This window comes from Sciurus vulgaris, assembly GCF_902686455.1.
Source record: "Sciurus vulgaris genome assembly, chromosome: 7".
In the NCBI taxonomy this organism is placed as follows: domain Eukaryota; kingdom Metazoa; phylum Chordata; class Mammalia; order Rodentia; family Sciuridae; genus Sciurus; species Sciurus vulgaris.
Window position 1 is genome coordinate 88,598,347 of NC_136467.1, and position 20,141 is coordinate 88,618,487.

The 20,141-nt window shown below is 35.3% G+C and overlaps 1 protein-coding gene across 4 annotated transcripts in view; it reads left to right on the plus strand.

Moving 5' to 3' along the window:
- The window catches only part of SLC17A5 (solute carrier family 17 member 5), a 44,971-nt gene that overhangs the window by 17,341 nt on the left and 7,489 nt on the right, over window positions 1-20,141 (plus strand). For all 4 annotated transcript variants that reach the window (XM_079146532.1, XM_079146530.1, XM_079146533.1 and 1 more), the window contains 5 exons: window positions 2,201-2,287; window positions 3,344-3,462; window positions 9,476-9,634; window positions 13,793-13,925; window positions 16,479-16,626. In XM_079146532.1, coding sequence (XP_079002658.1) covers window positions 2,201-2,287; window positions 3,344-3,462; window positions 9,476-9,634; window positions 13,793-13,925; window positions 16,479-16,626 — 646 coding nt within the window. The remainder of the gene's footprint in view (window positions 1-2,200; window positions 2,288-3,343; window positions 3,463-9,475; window positions 9,635-13,792; window positions 13,926-16,478; window positions 16,627-20,141) is intronic.

The window sequence follows — 20,141 nt, forward strand, 5'->3', positions numbered from 1 at the left end:
ATGTGAGACACTGGGTTCGATTCTCAGCACCACATATAAATAAATGAATAAAATAAAGGTCTATCAACACCTAAATAAAATATTTAAAAAAAAAAGAAACTGTAGTGTATATATACAATGGAATAGTACTCAGCCATAAATAAGAATAAAATTATCGCATTTGCTGGTAATTGGATGAAGTTTTGGAAAATATAATGCTTCGTGAAATAGGCCAAGCCCAAAAAAACCAAAGGCCAAATGTTTCCTCTGATAAGTGCATGACAATATATAACAAGGGGCGGGGATAGTGGGGGGAAGAGAAGAATAAAGGAACTTTAGATGGTGTAGAGGAAAAAGGGATGGGAAGAGGTGGGGATGGAAAAACAGTAGAATGAAACAAATAATATTACCCTGTATATAAGTATGATTACATGAATGGTGTGAATATACATTGTGTACACCATAGAAATGAAAAGTTGTACCCCATTTGTGTACAATGGATCAAAATGTGTCTGTAAAAATAAAAAATATTTTAATAAAAAAAAGTTGGTATAGAAAATAGTATGTATTTAAAAAAGGCCATGAGCTGGAAAATTGAACACTTTTATTCTTTAATTGTGATTTCTAATTTGATTGTGTAATGAACATATCATGACTCTCAACTCCTCTTTTCATACATCTTTTTCCCATGCACTTAACTTTTACAATTTTGAACTACGGGTGAGATAACATGAGCTTTAAATATGTGAATTTTAATTCTATCAGATTACATAAGAACTTCTAGCCTTTCTTCCATTGACTAAATGGAAAATTTTCCACCTGACTAATTTTAAATATGTGGTAGAAAGGCCTGTCTGTGATAACTTTTAAGCCAAAATCTGAAGGATATGAAAAAACCAGTCATGCAAAGAACAGAGAGAAGAGCATGCCAGCCAATCAGAACAGCATGTACAAGGGCTCTCAGGTAGAAAATAACGAGATCAAAGAAGTGAAAAACCACTGTGGGTGGCTAGAACATAATGAATAAAGAGGATAATGGTAGAAAATGAGGTTAGAGAAATAGACAAGAACCAGATCATATCAGACCTTAGAGGATGCAGGAAGGAATGTAGATTTCCCCCAAATATAGAGTGGAGAGACGTTAGAGGTTTTTAATCAAGTGAAAGACAAGATCCAGTTTACTTTTTAAGATTGTTCTTAAAAGATTGTTCTCATAAGGAGATGGATGTGAGAAATCTGGTGACAAATTCAATGACAGGTACTATGTTTCCCCTTTACCTAATGAATAAAATCTGAAGACCTAGGGTATGAAAACTTTTTTACAATTTCTATCACTTCATTACAGCCAGCCTAGGCCCTGGCACACAGTATCTGTGATGGAGTTAGGTACTCAGTAAGCATTCAACTTATTTTTCTAAGTAATGTTCCCAAATCTACTCTCTGTTCCACCTACTCCCACTCCTTTTCTGATCCTATAACATTAGCATATATCTTCTTTCTTATCATGTTTCTATGGGATCAATCTTAACCAGCTTTTCAAAGTCTAGTTGCCTGCTACACACAACTTCTCTTCACCTCTGGAGCTTGGGAATAACATCTGCCATGTTTGAACTCCACATTGCTCTGTGAAACTTAACACTTCCTAACATGTAATATATTTATCTTCTACCTAAGACTGATGTTTGGGACTAGAAAAAATATATGATTCATCATTTTAGCTTTTATTGCATTTACTAAGATGTCTACATTTAATGGTTAAAATATATTTTATAATTTATTCATCTGAAAAAATTGTTTATAATGTAAGTGTTATTCTTATTTCAACAAGTATGGTGCAGTAGGTTGTATTTTTTTTTTGGCCTTGGAGACCGTCTTTGAACTGGCACCCAGACACCTGGATTTCTAAAACATGGGGCATTTACTTTGTCATATTATAATGAATCTTCTTTTGGTTGCTGGCTTCTAATTCATCAATAACTACATAGTTTCAACTCATATAACTACATATTAATGTATATGTTTACATATTATAGGTTTTCTAGAAAGGGATCCCTTAAGAAAAGTAGATTATTTATATTTATGTGTGACTGATTCAGTTCCTTCAGATTTTAGTCATTCTTTCTGTTCTTTATTATCTATTCCCCATCCCCTTTTAGCAGTAGCTCTGTCCCTGCTGTGTGCATCTCTCTCCAAAGTTTATGAAGTCTTACATATTTTCTAGGAGCACAGCTTGGGACAGTAATTTCACTTCCTCTTTGTGGAATAATCTGCTACTATATGAATTGGACTTATGTTTTCTACCTTTTTGGTAAGTTTAAAATTTAATCTGCCAGGAGGCTACTCGGGAGGCTGAGGCAGGAGGATCACAAGTTCAAGGATAGCTTTAACAAGTAGTCAATACCTTGTTTCAAAACAAAAAATAAAAAAGACAGGGTGGTGGGTTAGTAGCTCAGTGGAGGGCACTTGCCTAGCATGCATGAGGCCCTATGTTCAGTCCCCAGTACTGAAAAAAAAAAAAAAAAAATTAAAAACATAATTGTAGGGGCTGGGGTTGTGACTCTATGGTAGAGTGCTTGCCTGGCATGTGTGAGACCCTGGGTTCAATCCTCAGCACTGCATATAAATAAATAAATAAATAAATAAATAAATTAAATAAAGGTCCATCAACAACTAAAAAAATATTTTTAAAAATGTAATTGTAGTTTATTAAAAATATATATTTTGACTCACTGAAATAATCATCTCCTAAACCACAAAATTCTAAAACACTGGTAACCTGTTTTTCATGTTTATGTGGTTAAAAAGATCTGAGTTATGACCTTATGTTAGTTTTGGAATCCTGGATTTAAATGTCACACTTTCAAAAGTTACTCTCTTGGTTATTATAAAAATGTGTGTTTTAAAAATATTTCTTCTTAAGCAAATTAAGATGCTCTCACTTGGTAATTTTAATATTTTATTTTTATTTTTATTTGTATTTAGTCCCAAGATAGGTTTTCTCAAATTCATTGTCAGGATAACACAAATTTTTTATGAGTACATTTGCACATAGACATTTCATGCAGAAGGTATATGTACATGAAGACAAAAAAATCAAATAAACAAAACAGACACCTACAGAAATATATAGATTATGGAAATTTATTTTCCAAAAGATTTGTCTGATGGACACTGATATGCAGAATCATGTATTTAAAAGTTGTTTCCTTCAAAATATGTAGGAAATAATACAGTTATAACAATTACTCCATTGAAGAATTGAAACTTAATTTTACATTGAATTTATGGTTACATAATTTTTAAGACATGGAAATTGCTGTTGGTTCGTTCTAATTTTATTTAACTTTTATTTTTCTATTTTAAGGTATAGTTGGAATATTCTGGTTTATTTTATGGATGTGGCTAGTTAGTGATACACCAGCAACTCACAAGACAATCTCCCATAATGAAAAGGAATACATTCTTTCATCCTTAAAAAATCAGGTATGGACTTTGACAAATGTTGAAAATAATTTTAAACATTTTTCTATCAAAAATAAGATACCAATTGTTTAAAATAGATATTTCTATTGTGCATGCCTTAAGCAAAACAGACTGGGCAAATGAAATATATAGCAAATGAAATATATATATGCAAAACATTGTTTGAGCTGGACATGGTAGTGCCTGCCTGTAATCCCAGTGACTCAGGAAGCTGAGGCAGGAGGATACAGATTCAAGTACAGCCTCAGCAACTTAGTGGGACCCTACCTCAAAAAGTAAAAGTGGGCTAGGGGTGTGGCTTGGTGGTATAGTGTCCCTGAATTCAATCCCCAGTATCACAAAAATAATAAATTGTCTAAAAAAAATTCCAATTCTTTCTAGATTAAAATGATGAAAAAATTACTTTTTAAAGTTATTTTAGGGGTGTGGCTCAGTTGTAGAGCACTTATATAACATGGATGAGGCCCTGGGTTTAATCCCCAGTACCAAAAATAAAATAATAAAATATTCATTTTAAACCTTTTAAAGTAATGATTATCAAGTGAGTCTTAAGTTTGTTTTTCTTCTTAATTAGAACAAAATAAAGTGCATTATTTATTAAAAGAATCTCCTAGTACATTGTAGTCATTGATTGTTAGAAAACCAGCTTCCTTCGGTGCTGAGTATCAAGATAACCCAGGGCATCATGCATGCTAGGTAATTACTCTACCACTGACCCACACCTAAGCCCTATATCTGTGTTTTAAATAAGTGATTTAATAAGAAGAATAATGCACTTATTATGATATACTATGATGTGTACTTGTTCTTCTAGAGTAAATTATCATTAGAAAAAAATTATTAAAACTAGATTTGGGGGCTGGGGATATAGCTCAGTTGGTGGTAGAGTGCTTGCCTAGCATGCACAAGGCCCTGGGTTCAATCCGCAGTACCACAAAAAAAAAAAAAAAAAAAAATAGATTTGTATCACTTAGTGGAACATGAAAGCATGTCAGACATAAGTCTGTCATAATTCAATATAGTAAATTCTCAAGCCATAGAAACAAAATGTTTGTCTTTTAGGTGGAATAAAAGGAACATATGAATATTAAGAAAGATTATAAATATAGTCTTTTTAGCATTCTTACTGCCTTCAAAGTTGTCTTATTAAAGAATAGTAAATATTTCATATAAAACTTTTCTTGTCCATTATGATAAACATTTTTAAATTTTTTATGTAATATAACAAGGTAGTAATTAAAAATGTATTCATTCACATCTCTTTTTGAGTTTTAAAACTTAAAAACCTTGTGGTCTTTGTCAAAGATTGGCAAATACCTAGAAGAAATCAGCAACGTAATAAAGAGAATTTATTTGGGAGTTTATTGCCCTCTGAGTTGTTAATTGAATGAATCACCAACTTTTTCCCCTTATGGAACAGATATAAAGAATTTAATGCATTATAAGCAGGTCAATGTAAAAATGTTTTATCACATTTTTTCAGAATTAATAGTTTATTGCTTATTCCCTCTACTTCAGTTTTATATATTTTTTAATTCTTTTTTTTTTTTTAACAGTACTGGGGATTGAACCCAGGGGTACTGTACCCCTGAGCCACATCACCACCCTTTCATATTTTATTTTGAGACAGTGTCTCACTAAGTTGCCCAGGCTGGCTTCAAACTTACTGTCCTCCTGCCTCAGCCTCCCAGGCAGCTGGGATTACAGGCGTGGGGATCTGTGCCTGGATATAATTACTTTTATGAATTTGTGAAACTTCTTAGTTTATTAATATTTTTAAAAGCTTTCTACCTTGATATATGTCTCAATCTGTCTAATAGCCAAATCTAAATTGTTTTTTTATATGCTTCAGAAAATAGAATTCATAGACAAGAGGAGTTAGGAGGATTAAGTTTCAAAACTAGTTTGCATTCTTAAAGCAGATAGTGCAGTTGAAAACTTTATAAAATAAAGAGGCAAGAATGTGCCTGTAGTTCCAGCACACAGAGACTGAGACAAGATTACTTCAGCCCAGGAGTTTGAGACCAGCCTGGGCAACATAGCAAGACCTTGTCTCAAAAAATAATAATAACCATAATGTGTTACATGAAGCGCCACCTTTAAATCTTGGATCCAATTCATCCAAAAACAAATCGAACTTCATATTTCTCTCTCTCTCTCTCTCTCTCTCTCTCTCTTTCTTTTTTTTTTTTTTTTCTTTGTGGTACGGGGGATTTAATCTAGGGGCACTCTACCATTGAACTACATCCCCAGTCACTGAAATTAGAGGCATGTACCACCCTGCCCAGCAATCTTTATTATTTTTTTTTGGACTTATTATGTCCTAGGTTCTTTGTCAGGTACTGAGGACTTTAAGATGAATAAAGAGCGGTGGGGAAAAGAAGACATTCCTGTGAGATTTATGGTCTCCAGAAAAAGACTAGCGTGGAGGAACAGAATTTTGGTATGATGTAGCCTGCCTAATGCAGAGCTCTAAGGTACACAGAAGGTCTTTGGAACAGAGAAGGCAGGGTCCTCAGCCAGCCTGGGACAGACGGGAAAAGCTTTCTGGTGTCAATGCCTTCTAGCCAAAACTATCAGGAACACACTTGTAATTGAACTGAGTTGGGTTTCTTGGTTGGTTGCAGTGAAGGAGAAAGCCAACATGAGGAACCATAGAGCATCTCAGTGTAAAGAGTTTGTTATAGTTTAGACTTATATTAGGTAACTTAGGGGAGAGTTTAAAGAATCAGTGTTTCGCTCTTGACTTGGTGCTATCAAAAAACAATGCAATTTTTTGATTATCTTAATTTCTATCTACAATGTAGAGTTAAAGTATAATTGGTAAAGATACAGCAGTCACTCACTGGGAGAGGATGTTTGCTATTTTATAGTTTCTGGCTTTCTTATTTTTGTTCATGCTCAGACATGATTATGGAATAGTCTTATTTTTGTCTCATTTTGTCACGTTTGTATAGCAACTTTTATTAAATTCAGAAGGAAAACACCATGGCCTAGCTTTTAAAACCACACAACCTAGCTGATAGGAACTGTATTTTTTTTTTTTTTTTTCACTAATGAAAGCTGTATCTGAATGGAGCCTTGAAAGAGAGAAAGAGAAGTTGTAGTTAAGTAGAGAAATTAAAGAAGTGAGAGAAGTGCAACACTCCAGGCCAAGGATATGATGTGAGCAAAGGTATATAGCAGTTAGGTGTTTCTGACATGTACAAAAAGCAGCAGGAGCTGGGAGTGGTGAGTGGCACACACCTGTAATCCCAGCTACTTGGCAACCTGAGGCAGAAGGATCACAAGTTCCAGACAGCCTTGGCAACTTAGCAAGACCCTGTCTCAAAAATTTAAAAGGAAGCAAGAAGGGGGCCAGGGATGCAGCTCAGTGACAGAGTGCTTGACAACATGTGCCAGGCCATGGGTTCACACACACACACACACACACACACAGAAGATCTAGGAGGCAGGCAAAAGTCAGATCATAGAAAGCCCCTATGTCCTTCTCACTAAGGAGTTTGGATTTTATATTTTAGTCACCTGAATGCCATGAAGAATTTGTAAACTGGAAATGACAGAATCAGGTCTGATTTATGCTAGCAGTTCTGTGGAAGGCAGAGCTGAGTGGGACCAGCATGAGTTCAAGTTAGAATGCTTTCTCAGAGCTGAAATATAGCTGAGTGGTAGAGCATTTGCCTAGCATGTGGGAAAGAATGTTTTCTCAGTTATCTAGGTAAGTCAAAACTTATAGGGAAAGATTATTTCATTCTTATAATAAGTAGATTATACAATTATGACAGCATATGTAGTTCTTTTTTTTATTAGAGCTTTACGGTTACATAGTAGTTGAGTTCATCCCCAAAAACTCATACAGGCATGGAAATCTATTTCAGTTCATGATCCCTCCCTTTTTCCTGTTGTCCTCCCTCCCCTTTCCTATTCTTCCTTTGCTCTATTAGACTTCCTTTCACTTATGTATTAATTTATATTTGTTTCGTTATGTTATCCTGTCTTTCCTTCCCCCTTTCCTTTTTTTTTTTTTTTTTTGATATACCAGGGATTGAACCAAGGGGTGCTTAACCACTGAGCCACATCCCCATCTTTTCTATTTTTTATTTTTTATTTTGAGACAGGGTCTCGCTAACTTGCTCAGGCTGGTCTCCAACTCTCAATCCTCTTGCCTCAGCTTCCCAAGTCACTGGGATCACAGAAATATGCCACTGTACCTGGCATACCCCTTATATCTCTGTTTCAGACTGGGAAACAAAAGAACACATCTACTAAGATATCAAATAAAAAGCCTATATGAAAAAGGCCACAAGAAGGTTAATACTGATTCTTCCTCTTTTTGAAATAACAGTAAACCATGGAGACAGAAAAAAAATGTTCTTGTTTTTGAGAAAGGAACCACAGAACCTCAGTGTATAGAAAATATAAAAATCCAATACCCCAGACTAGTGATATCCAAGCTTTCTTGATCACGCAACCCATCCATAAACAGGTAGGGGGCTCACAATCTGAATGTATTTATATTTACTCAGAAGTTACCCAAATATAATATTGTACTTACATACATCATAAAGTATATGCAAAAATAGACTTTTGTGTGTGTGGTACTGGGGATTAAACCCAGGGCCTCGAACATGCTAGGCAAGCACTCTATCACTCAGCTACATCACTGGCTCAAAAATAGACCTTTTAACGGGTGAATAAGATGAAGTAAAAACTCTATATACATTTTTTAAATTTTTAATAGGAATAGCCTTTTTGCTATCACTTTAAAAACTTAGAATTAATTAATTAACAGTGCTGTGTATTGAGGGCAGTGTGTTTAAATACGCTGTATTTGATGATCTCCTGTTATTTTGCTTGGTGAGGTAGTAACAAAGTACTCATGAGGAAAAATGGCAGCTTTGATACTTTCTTAATATTCATTATGCTTATATTACTGATTCTCTTCTACTGACTATTGCTCTGTAGGAATCTTTTGAAGACGTGGCCCATTATATGAAGTTTGTTTTAATTAAAACTGGCTAAAAAAAGTCATAAATCCACTTATATTACTTACATTATAAACCTCAAAATATGTCATAAAACACTGAGGGCAAATAGACAAGTGAGGATGCCATTATTAATCCCTCTGAATAAATGATTGTCCAATATATCTGGGGCCAGCCTATTTATTAAATATCGATAGAATTTAATTTCTTTTTTAGAAAAAAAATTAAGTGTAAATGTAAATTCTAATAAGTCTTTCTTCACCCCAAGTGGATCATCTTACATATCTCTGGGGTGCTTACACCCTGCTTTGAAGACCACTACTAGGTATGGCTGTATACAAATCCCTTCTATTACATAATTTAGTTTTCTTTTTGAGATGGGGTCAGACTGTGTTGCCCAGGCTGGTCTTGAACTTGTGGGCTCAAGCAATCTTCCCACCTCAGCCTTCCAAGTAGCTGGTACTAACAATGTGAGCCACCATACCCAGCTTGCACAACTCCTATGAATCATTTCAATTGAATATAAGATTGAATAATGAAATGTGAATTCTAACTGGATCTTCTGACCTCTTTACCCTTATGTGAACTTTTGACTGTGATTTTGAAACTATTCTCTATTTTATAGAGAAATTAATACTGAAGGTGATTTTGACATTCATAAGGAGTGTTTAGGGTTGACATTATAACTCTACAATTTTATTGCCTTTTTTTCCCCTCTAATCTGAATCCTGGACTTTCTAGTTTATATCTATATATCTATATGTCTATATATAGATATACATACATGTATATCTATATATAGATATGTGTGTGTTAAAATATATATATTTTTAATGAAATATTTGAACATTTATCATGTATCCTGCTATTTAATATTTCAAAGGAGTTGATTTTTAAATGTGGAATGTGGCATTTACTAATCAGGGCTGATATTCTCTATGTGGTCTAGATTGAGTCTTAGCTCATAAGGTACAGGTCTCAACATTAACATGGCTATAACTTATCCTAGTTTTGTCTGTTTTCTTCAGCTTTCTTCACAGAAGTCAGTGCCATGGATACCCATTTTAAAATCACTACCACTTTGGGCTATTGTAGTTGCTCATTTTTCTTACAATTGGACTTTTTATACTTTATTGACATTATTGCCTACTTATATGAAGGAGATCCTAAGGTTCAATGTTCAAGAGGTAAGAAAAAATAATCATCTGCTTCTTAAATAAAATATACATTTTATAATTACACGCAAAATTTATTTTCATCTATTATGAAACTCAAGTTATTTGTGCCTTCCCTTTTACTTTGTTGCACTAAATTTTAGGAACTTCTCTTTTTTGTCTCTACTGTTGTTCCTTCTCTGTTAACTTTTTTTTTCGGTGTTGGGGATTGAACCAAGGATCTCACGCATGCTAAGCACACACTCTGCCACTAATCTATACCTCAGCCCTGTGTTAACTCTTAATTTACAGTATATTTTGTCTAGAATCCCTTTACCTATAAAGATCCTATTAGTTCCTAGTAATATGCCAGTATATCAGATGACAAATTTAAACAGCATCAGTACTTGTAAAAAGAATGGTAGTAGGTCTTTACCTGTGCCCAGCCTGATTTCTTAAATAGACATTAAGATTTAAACAGACATCTCTCCAGTGATACACAAATGACCAGTAAGTACATATAAAGATGCTCAACATCATTAGTCTTGGGCTGGTGATATAGCTCAGTTGGTGGAGTGCTTGCCTCACATGCACAAGGCTCTCTGTTCAATCCCTGGCACCACAAAAAAAAAAAAAAAAAAAAAAAAAAAAAAAAGAATCATTAGTCTTTAGGGAAATGCAAATCAAATCCATAATGAGATACCACTTCATACCTATTAGGATGATTGTTGAACACACACACACACACACACACACACACACACACACAAGTGTTGAGAAGGATGTGAAAGAATTAGTTTGGTACATTCTCAAAAAGTTAAACATAAAGTTATCATATGACCCAGTAGTTCTATTCCTAGGTCTATACCCAAGAAAATTAAAAACATAGATCCTGCCTGGGGTTATGACTCAGTGGAGGAGCATTTACCTAGCATGCATGCATGAAGCCCTGGGTTTCATCCTAGCCCTGGGGGGAAAAAAAAAAAAAAAAGTATATGTGCGTATTTAAAAGAAACATGAATAGAATTTGAAACAATTCTAGTGTATGGAAGCCTATTTTTAAATATATTTTTTCCTGAAAGTCAATATATTATATTCATTAAATGCCCTACATTTGAAATAAGGCTTGCTTTTAGAAACAAGGGGTTTAAAATTTTTAAAGCTCTTTACCTTTCATTATAAGCTTGCTTTTACCTATAAGTCTAGTTTCATTTGTTATCTTCACTTTTCTTTTTTCCTAGTCTTTTCCAATTCTCCTTATTCCTTAAAATTCAGTGAGTTGAGATAATATCTTTTGCATATTAATATTTTTAGTCAGTTTTTTTTAAAAAATGAATATAAGGAATCATATCCTTAAACAGAAAACTTAACTGTAAGATACTTATAGAATGTGTAAATGTTGAGTATTTTAGTAGTTTTTGGTTGCTAAAGGATTTTTAAAATATTTTTATTAGTTATAGATGGATACAATACCTTTTTTTTATTTGTTTATTTTTTTATATGGTGCTGAGAATAGAACCGAGTGCCTCACGCATGCTAGGCAAGCACTTTATCACTGAGCCACAACCCCAGCCCTGCTGAGAGAGTTTTTAACATCAGAACTTTAAATGAAAAAATTCAATCTCTCTGAAAAATTATTGTTCCTATCCCACCAGGGAACAAGACCAAAATCAGAAAATTTACCTGCTTTACGGTTGTTTATTCAAGTGTAGGATTCTGCCACAAATAACAGTAGATGTGATCCCACTACATAGAAGTCTAAATGGAATAAAATTTATAGAGGAAATATTCAGCCTTGTGCACGTGAGGCAAGCACTCTACCAACTGAGCTATATCCCCAGCCCAAGACTAATGATGTTGAGCATCTTTATATGTACTTGTATGTAGCTGAATAAATTTCTTCAGCTACAGAAGTAGAAATAGGAAAATGTAACATTTGGATGTGGAGGACCACAAACCATGATGAAAAAAATTAAATCTCAGTTTCTTAAACTTGCTTAAGTTTAAAACTCATATTCACCACTAGGAAGGAAGTGTTAAGGATGGGCAGGCAAAAGACCCTGTGTGAAAAGTCACCTAGATGAGGTGGTGAGAAGGAACCAGAGGGGGGGGGGGGGAAATCTGCCTGGCCTCATCGAGGCCCACTTGAGGTTCATGAACATGAAGCTGAAGGAAAACAGGTAAGCATGGTTATGTTTTTTGTAACCAAGTTCAGCTGTTCAAGTGCAAGTGCAGAACAGAGTGAGTTCAGGTTAACTAGGCTGTTGGTTTTACTAAGGAAATAATGAAGTGGGAGAGGAATGAGGGCACCAGGGGCCTAGGTAAGGTAGTGGATCATAAAATCGATAGTTGAGGGAATGGGAGCAGTGAAGAGTTGAAGGACAGCAAGGTGCTCAGGGTGCTGTGGCACATGCCTGTAATCCAGCAGCTTAGGAGACTGAGGCAGGAGGATCGCAGGTCCCAAGCCAGCCTCAGCAATTCAACAATACTATAAGCAACCTGTCTCAAAATTTTTTTTAAAAAGGTGGGTTGGGAAGGGTCAATCCCTGGTACCAAAAGAGTTGAAGGACACTAAAAATGTGGCAGAATGAATGGATTAGGGTTAGGTACTAGAGGAAATGAGGTACTCGGACAGTAGGAAGCATGAAACTAAGATAATGAAAAAGCCGAAGTTATTAGTAATAGGAATATCTAAGCAGAAAGTAGGAGACTAGAGCCATAGTCCAGGCAATAGATGAGCAATGCCTCATATGGGTAGATGACAGAAGCAGAAAGATTCAGCTGTTTTTTGTTTTGTTTTGTTTTGTTTTGTTTTGTTTTGTTTTGTTTTGTTTTGGTTGATTGAACACAGGGGTGCTTAACCATGGGGCCACATCCCCAACCCTTTTTTGTATTTTACTTAGAGAGAGCATCTCCCCAAGTTGCTAAGTGCCTTGCTGAATTGTTGAGGCTGGTCTTGAACTCATGATTCTCCTGCCTCAGCCTCCTGAGTCACTGGGATTACAGGCATGCACCATGGCACCCGGCAGATTAAGCTTTTTGTGAATGAAGTAGAATAGATAGTATTTGGTAACTGGAGGCAAAACATGTGGGAAAAGAAACTACCAAGAGCCCAGGTTCTGGGGAAAAAAAAAAAAAAAAAACTTGTATGTGTGTGTGTGAACATAAAATACACTTTCAGCTCTAGAACAGTTCAAGCTGAGCATAGTGGCACATACCTGTAATACTAGCCACTTGGGAGGTTGAGGCCGGAGAATCACAAGTTTGAGTCCAGCCTTGGCAACTTAGCAAGACCTTTTCTCAGAATAAAAAAACTAAACTATGTTGTCTAGGAATGCACATCTGTAGATACCTGTGAGTATGTGATTACTGTATGCTGTAAACAGGATGATGCTTTCTTATAGGGAAAGGAAGATGGTTATGATTGGGCCAGAACTATGGAAGGCCTCTGTGGTGGCTGGCAAAGTTCTATTTCTTGACCTAGGTGGTTCTTAGAATAATTCATTAAGTTTTACATGTAATTCATGTGGTTTTCTTTGTGTGCATTTTATTTTATAATAAAAATATATTTTTTTAAAACAAATAACTAAAAATTGCCAGGAGTGATAGCACACACCTGTAATCCCAGCAACTGGAGAGGCTGAGGCATGAAGATTCAAATTCAGGGCCAGCCTCAGCATCTTAGTGAGGCCCTAAGCAACTTAGTGAGACCCTGTCTGAAACTAAAACAATAAAAAGAGTTGGGAGATCAGTGGTAAAGTGCCCCTGGTTTCAATCCCCAGTACCAAATAAATTAAAAAGTAAAAAAGCAAAAATTGAAGGCAAAAAATGATCAATAGAGAGAATCAACGGGCTAATAGGAAGACTTATCTTCTTCCACAACCCGTATTCCAGAGTAACAGCCATGATTACCTTGAGTAGACAGGACTATGGTGAGCCTGTTTCCCTCTGAAACAGACTCTTAGGGAGCTACATTGAAAAAAAGTCCCATAATCCTTCCAAAAGCCAAATGTATTTACTGTAACTATATCAACATTAACAGACTATTGCTGCCTATTTCTTTGGTTGTCAATTGGTGGTTGGTTGTGATGTGCATGTCATGATTTGTGTGTGTGTGTGTGTGTGTGTGTGTGTATGTGCTTTGTTTTTTCCTTCCATCATAATTAATCTGTATCATCTTATTCCTTCCAGAATGGATTTTTATCTGCATTGCCTTATTTTGGCTGTTGGTTGTGTATGCTCCTGTCTGGTCAAGCTGCTGACAATTTAAGGGCAAAGTGGAACGTTTCAACTATATGTGTTCGCAGAATTTTTACCCTTATTGGTAAGTGAAGTGAATCAAGTTCTGTTTATGGTCACTATTGGAGATGGAGGTAGGAGAACAAAGTATTTTCCCATGCTTACACATAGTACTCCACAACAAAACATTTTACCTCTGGTCACCAATATGTGTGTGAGGGTTTTTCCCACACAGCCAGTTCAGGACACCAGCTGAGTGTCCTGTATTTCAATTCTAACACTATCTACATATGTATACTGTAGGTCCCACAAGTTGAGAGCTGAGTCCCACAAGACCACACACACACACACACACATACACTTCAAATGCTAATCTCAAGTCTCAGGTTGTAATGATATATATATATATATATATATATATATTTGGGTTTTTTTTTTTTTTTTTTTTTTGGTACTGGGAATTGAACCCAGGACACTTTACCATTATGCTACATCCCCAGTCCTTTTTATTTTTTATTTTAAGACAGGGTCTTCACTAAGTTGCTTAGGGCCTCACTAAATTCCTGAGGCTGGCCTCAAACTTGTGATCCTCTTGCCTCAGCCTCCTGAGCCACTGGAATTACAGACATGGTTCGTCACTCCCAGCTTGTGACTTATACTTTTGAGAAACCAGCAATAAATTGGTGTTCCCATGACCCCCTTGTTATGTTCAATTAATTTCCTAGAGCAGCCCACAGAACTCAGTAAAACACTATTTATGTTTACTCATTTAAAAGGCTATTACAAAGCATATGGTTGAATGGCTACATAGAAGAGATGCTGAGGGTCAGGTTTGTGGGAAGGGCCAATGAGATTCCATGCCCTCTCAAGGAGCACTGTCCTCTAGAACCTTCACGTGTTCAGCTGTTTGAAAACTCATCCAAGCCTTGTCCTTTTGAGCTTTCATGTAGGCTTAATTATGCAGACATGTTTGAGTAAATCACTGGCCACTGATGAACAATTCACGTTCAACCGCCTTCCCCTCCCCAAAGATTGGAGGATGGAGCTAAAAGTCTCAATCTTCTAATCAAACCCTGATCCTTCTGGTCATACAGAAGTGAGGGGCACTGGTCCTAGTAGCACCAGTCATCATATTAGCAAACAAGAGACAATCTTATCACTCCAGTAATTCTTAGGAGCTGTGTGCCAAGAACCAGGGGCAGAGACCACATATATATTTCTTCTTATAATATCAAAACAGTGCAAGGCAAAATAAAAATGATAATATCAGTCATTTATTTTGTTCACATATTAAAACACTGACGTATTTAGCACACTTAGTACACAGTGGTTTTCTTTGAACCATACATTTTGAGGATTAAGATTTATAATTTCTGTTATCTCCACCACAGTTTATGGTTAGAGAAGTTGCTGAACATCATCCCCAGAATTTTGTATTCACTTTGTTTCAGCTATAAATTGGCAATGAAAATATTTTCCTAAGTAAATACACTTTCAATTTCAAAAATATTTACTAATATCATTATAACACATGAACTCTAAATCAAAGATCTCAAAGGAACCTTAAGTAGTCATATGTTTGAGAATCTTTTCAGAAAGGTAAATTTTAGAACTATCTGAGACAGTTATTTAGCTTTTTAAAGGTCTCTTATAATTACAGAGCCTGGAAGTTATTAATGGCTATACTTCAGTAATTACATTTTAAAAGGACCCTATTCTATTAATTCTGCAAACATCTGCCATCTAACCACTGACACATACTGTCCTGTTCCACAGCTTACTTACTTTGACTCTACATCTACATATGACATAAATCCCTTGGATTTAATCTGATTTTCTCTTTTTTTTTTTTTTTTTTTTTTTAGTGTTCTATGGATGGATCGGCTCCATTCCATACAATACAATAGCTACTAACCATTTCAGTTTAATTGGGCTATTTAAATTTAATTGACATTTCAAAATAAGTCCTCAATTACAGTATATACAAATATGGCATTTCCATTATCACAGGGTTATTAAACAGCACTGCTGTAGACACAGAAAAACTGACAGCCACTATTTGTATTTTATGCTTACTTGCCTGTAATGACCTATACATACTGTTACTACCTGTTAAAAACAAGATGGAGATTTTTCTAACTTTATGCAACAGAGTTTATTATTTATCTTCTTTTATTTGAATTTGAAATCATCACACTCTGTCAGCTATGACTTCTCTCTGCACCCATATTTTTCAGTCATTCTCTTCTTGGTCTTTTTTTCTAACACTGTAGATCTTTAGCTGAGTTCTGATCACATGCAGATTGTATAATGAGGTTTGGTTAACCTCATTATGGTTAACTATTACATTAATTGTATTATACCCATATGTTTTTTCTTTAAAATGCTAGGGATTAAACCCAGACCCTCATGTATGCTACTAGGCAAATGCTCTACCACTGAGCTGCATCCCCAGCTCTGACCATAGTTTTCCAGCAGTTTTTCGTTTCATAAAATTCATATATATCACTCAAGTGTTCCAGGCAATTCAGTGTTTCTACATTAGGTGGCAGCAGTATCAAATTTCAGATTTACGCTGTCTTAAGGTAGAGCAAATATTAATGTTGAAGCTTTTTCTTTCATGACTTTTTAACTATAGGAATGATTGGACCTGCAGTATTCCTGATAGCTGCTGGATTTATAGGCTGTGATTATTCTTTGGCTGTTGCATTCTTAACTATATCAACAACACTGGGAGGCTTTTGCTCTTCTGGATTTAGCATCAACCATCTGGATATTGCTCCTTCGTGAGTACAGATATAAAGATTTACTGTAATTGACTTTATATTCTTTTTTTGTTATCATGTTAAAACATACATAACATAAAATTTACCATTTTAGACATTTTTAAGTGTCAAATTCTATGGTATTAAGTCCATTCACATTGTTGTGCTGCTGTTACCACTAACAATCTCAACAACTTTTTTGTCTTCCCCAACTGAAATTTAACACCTATTAAACACTAATGCTCCATTTCCCCTTCCTCCTAGTTCCTGACAATCTTCATTATATTTTCTGCCTCTGTAAATTTAACTAGTATAAAAAATTAGTTTAAATTCTTCACAAGATTTTAATTTACACAGTAATTAAAGCATGAAGTTTTTTTGTTTATGGTACTGGGAATTGAACCCTGGGGTGGTACTGTACCCCCAGCCCTATTCATTAATTTATTTATTCATTAATTCATTCATACATATATACATATGTGCATTCTTATATATTTTCATTCTGACGATTGAACCCTGGGGCACTCTACCACTGTGCTGCATCCCCAGCCCTTTTTATTTTGAGACAGGGTCTCACTAAATTGCAGAGGTTAACCTTGAACTTTTGACCTTCCTGTCTCAGCCTCCCAAGATGCTGGAATTACAGGTTTATGCCATTGTGCCTGGTTATGCTGTTGTTTTTAAAATTTAAACTTTTAAGTATCATCACCTCTGTCCACAGAGAAATGTTTGTTGTTTATCGAGTATACATATAGGTGAAACATGAGCTAAAGGAGCTTTAGATAATAATGAAAGAAAAGAATACTTGGAAAGCAAAGTAATTTCAAGGCAACTTTGTTAAATTTAGTGATAATTTGAAAGATCGGATAACTTGAAATAATAAAGAAACCTTTCAAGTTGAAAGGACTAAAGGAACAAGAAACCATCTCTATGGGAAAAAGGGCAGATAGATGTCTACTCTCCTAACTCAGATGCACAGTGACTAGGGGCATGTATTTGAAATTTACAAAGTAGGAACTAAGCCTAATTACCCCAAAATGGATTCAAGGAAATAGGAAATAAGTAAAGAACTGAAATAGATTAGTTTATGCTAGTAAGGCAAAGAAAGAAATCTTGAAAAGATTTCACTTGAAGTTAAATGAATTATATTGTTCAATTATGTAGCTTTTAGAATTATAGAAAGTTAGAACCAGGAAGGATTTAGAGTAATCTCATCCTATCTGTATAGTCCATGGACCAGAGGCCTCAACATCACCTGAGAACTTATAAGAAATGTAGAATCTCAGGCCCCACCATGGACCTACTAAACTAGAATCTGCACTTCCAGGCTTGGTGTCACATACCTGTAATCCCAGCTACTCAGGATCCTGAGGCAGAATGATTGCAAGTTCAGGGCCAACCTAGGAAGCTTAGTCAGACCCTGTCTCAAAATAAAAAACATAAAGGGCTAGGGATATAACTCAGTAGTAAACCTAAGAATTAAAACAATGTCTTCTAGCTCCAGGGCCCAAGGATCTTTCAAGTTGCCTCTCAGTCACTTACAGTTGTTCCTCGATATCTACAAGGGATTGGTTCCAGGACTCCCATGGCAACTAAGATACAGGGAAGCTAGCTCAGATCCCTTATATACAGCTGAGCACAATGGCACATGCCCGTAATCCCAGCCACTTGGGGGGCTGAGACAGGAAGATAGCAAGTTTAAACCAGCCTTAGCAACTTAGTGAGGCTCTAAGCAACTTAGCAAGACCCTAAGCAACTTAGGAGACCCTGTCTGAAAATAAAAAAAATTTGAAAAAGGACCGGGGATGTGGCTCAGCAGTTAAGTCCCAACTTGGGTTCAATCCCCCATACCAAAAAAAAAAGAATCCCTTATATAAAACTTCACAGTATTTGCAAATAACCAACACCCTCTCATATACTTTAAATCATCTCTAAATTACTTATCATACTTAATATAATATAAATGCTATGTAATAGCTCTAATGCTGTATTATTTAGGAAATAATGACAAGAAAAATTGTACATGTTCAGAATTTTTAAAAATATTTTTGATCTGTGGTTGGTTGAATCTACAGATGTGAAAATCTTAAAGAACTGGTTGTTTAGAGGTACTAGTGGTTATTTTCAAGAACTCAGGGGAACGAACTCATTGCAGAGACACAAACTATGGTTGCTTCAGTTGATGTAAGTGTATTGTAAAACTAAGTAAATAAAGTTAAGAAGTAAAAATTATAGAGAATATAAAGTTGGCTCAGCAACCATCTAGTCAGAAGGAAGGTAGTAATCCACCTACTCTATTTCATGGAGCAGAAGTGTAGTTTAGGATTCATTAGTTTCCTGAAATCTATCCAAAGTTCTAGAATCAGATAAAACCTGCTTTCTTGAACCAGAAATGAAAAAAAAAAAAAAATCAGACCATCAAATAAAAATTAGGGCTATTGTCAAAAGAAAATGAAAGTGGATACTGGAGAAGAAAAAATGTCCAAGTTACCTACCCTATAGGATAGGATTTTCAACAGTTAATGCCACAGAATTCTAGTACTGCAACAGCACAGAATCCAGACTGAGTTCATACAACAATGTTTTCTTCCAAGCAGTCATCAGTCTTTCATGGCCCTTCCTGGCCAAGTGTAATATAAATACTTGAATGAGCTTCTTAGTGCTGACATTTAGAATTTCACAGCATTCATCTGCACTTAATATCTGTCACCGAAAAGACCTGGCAACATCACAGGTTCCTCATACTGCCAAGGTGCTAATAGTTTTTTAAAAAAGAGAGAAAGAGACAGGGCCTGCCAAGCTTGGTTAATTTAAGATACACTCCCTAAAGGGGATAAGCGAAAGAGATCGGTGCCTCATAGTTTTGTTATTGTATTATGTATGGATGTATGGGTTTTAAAAAAAAAATAGTAATGTGTACAGATAACTAAATTCAGTTCAGGAGGATTTTTTTTTTTTTTTTTTTTTTTTTTTGGCCTAGGAATTGAACCAAGGGGCATTCTATCATCGAGTCCCATCCTCAGCCATTTTATTTTTTATTTTATCACTGGGTTGCTAAGTTGCTAAAACTGGCCTTGAACTTGTATCCCTCTTACCTCAGCTTCCCAAGTTGCTGTGATTACAGGCATGTGCCTCCACACCTGGCTAAGATTTTTTAATTTAGGCACCTTTCCATTCCAAATGGGGAGAGGAATTTCAGATCAGTAGTCTATAACCTAGGTATTGAAGATCCTAAACCCTAATAGAAATTGCACTATCCCACAATAAGACTACATAGGCTAATAAAGCATCCAACTTCTTTATTTTGACCAGAATTTTATTTTATAATCACACCTATTCTTTTCCAAAAAATTGAAAGCTCTGATTGTATTTTGTATATGTCTAGGTAACCATTATGAAAAATAAATTAATAAATGTCATTTATGTGCTAAGTACTTTTTTAAATACCTTTATTTATTTATTTATTTATTTATTTTTATGTGGTGCTGAGGATTAAACCCAGTGCCTCACATGTGCTAGGCAAACACTATGCCACT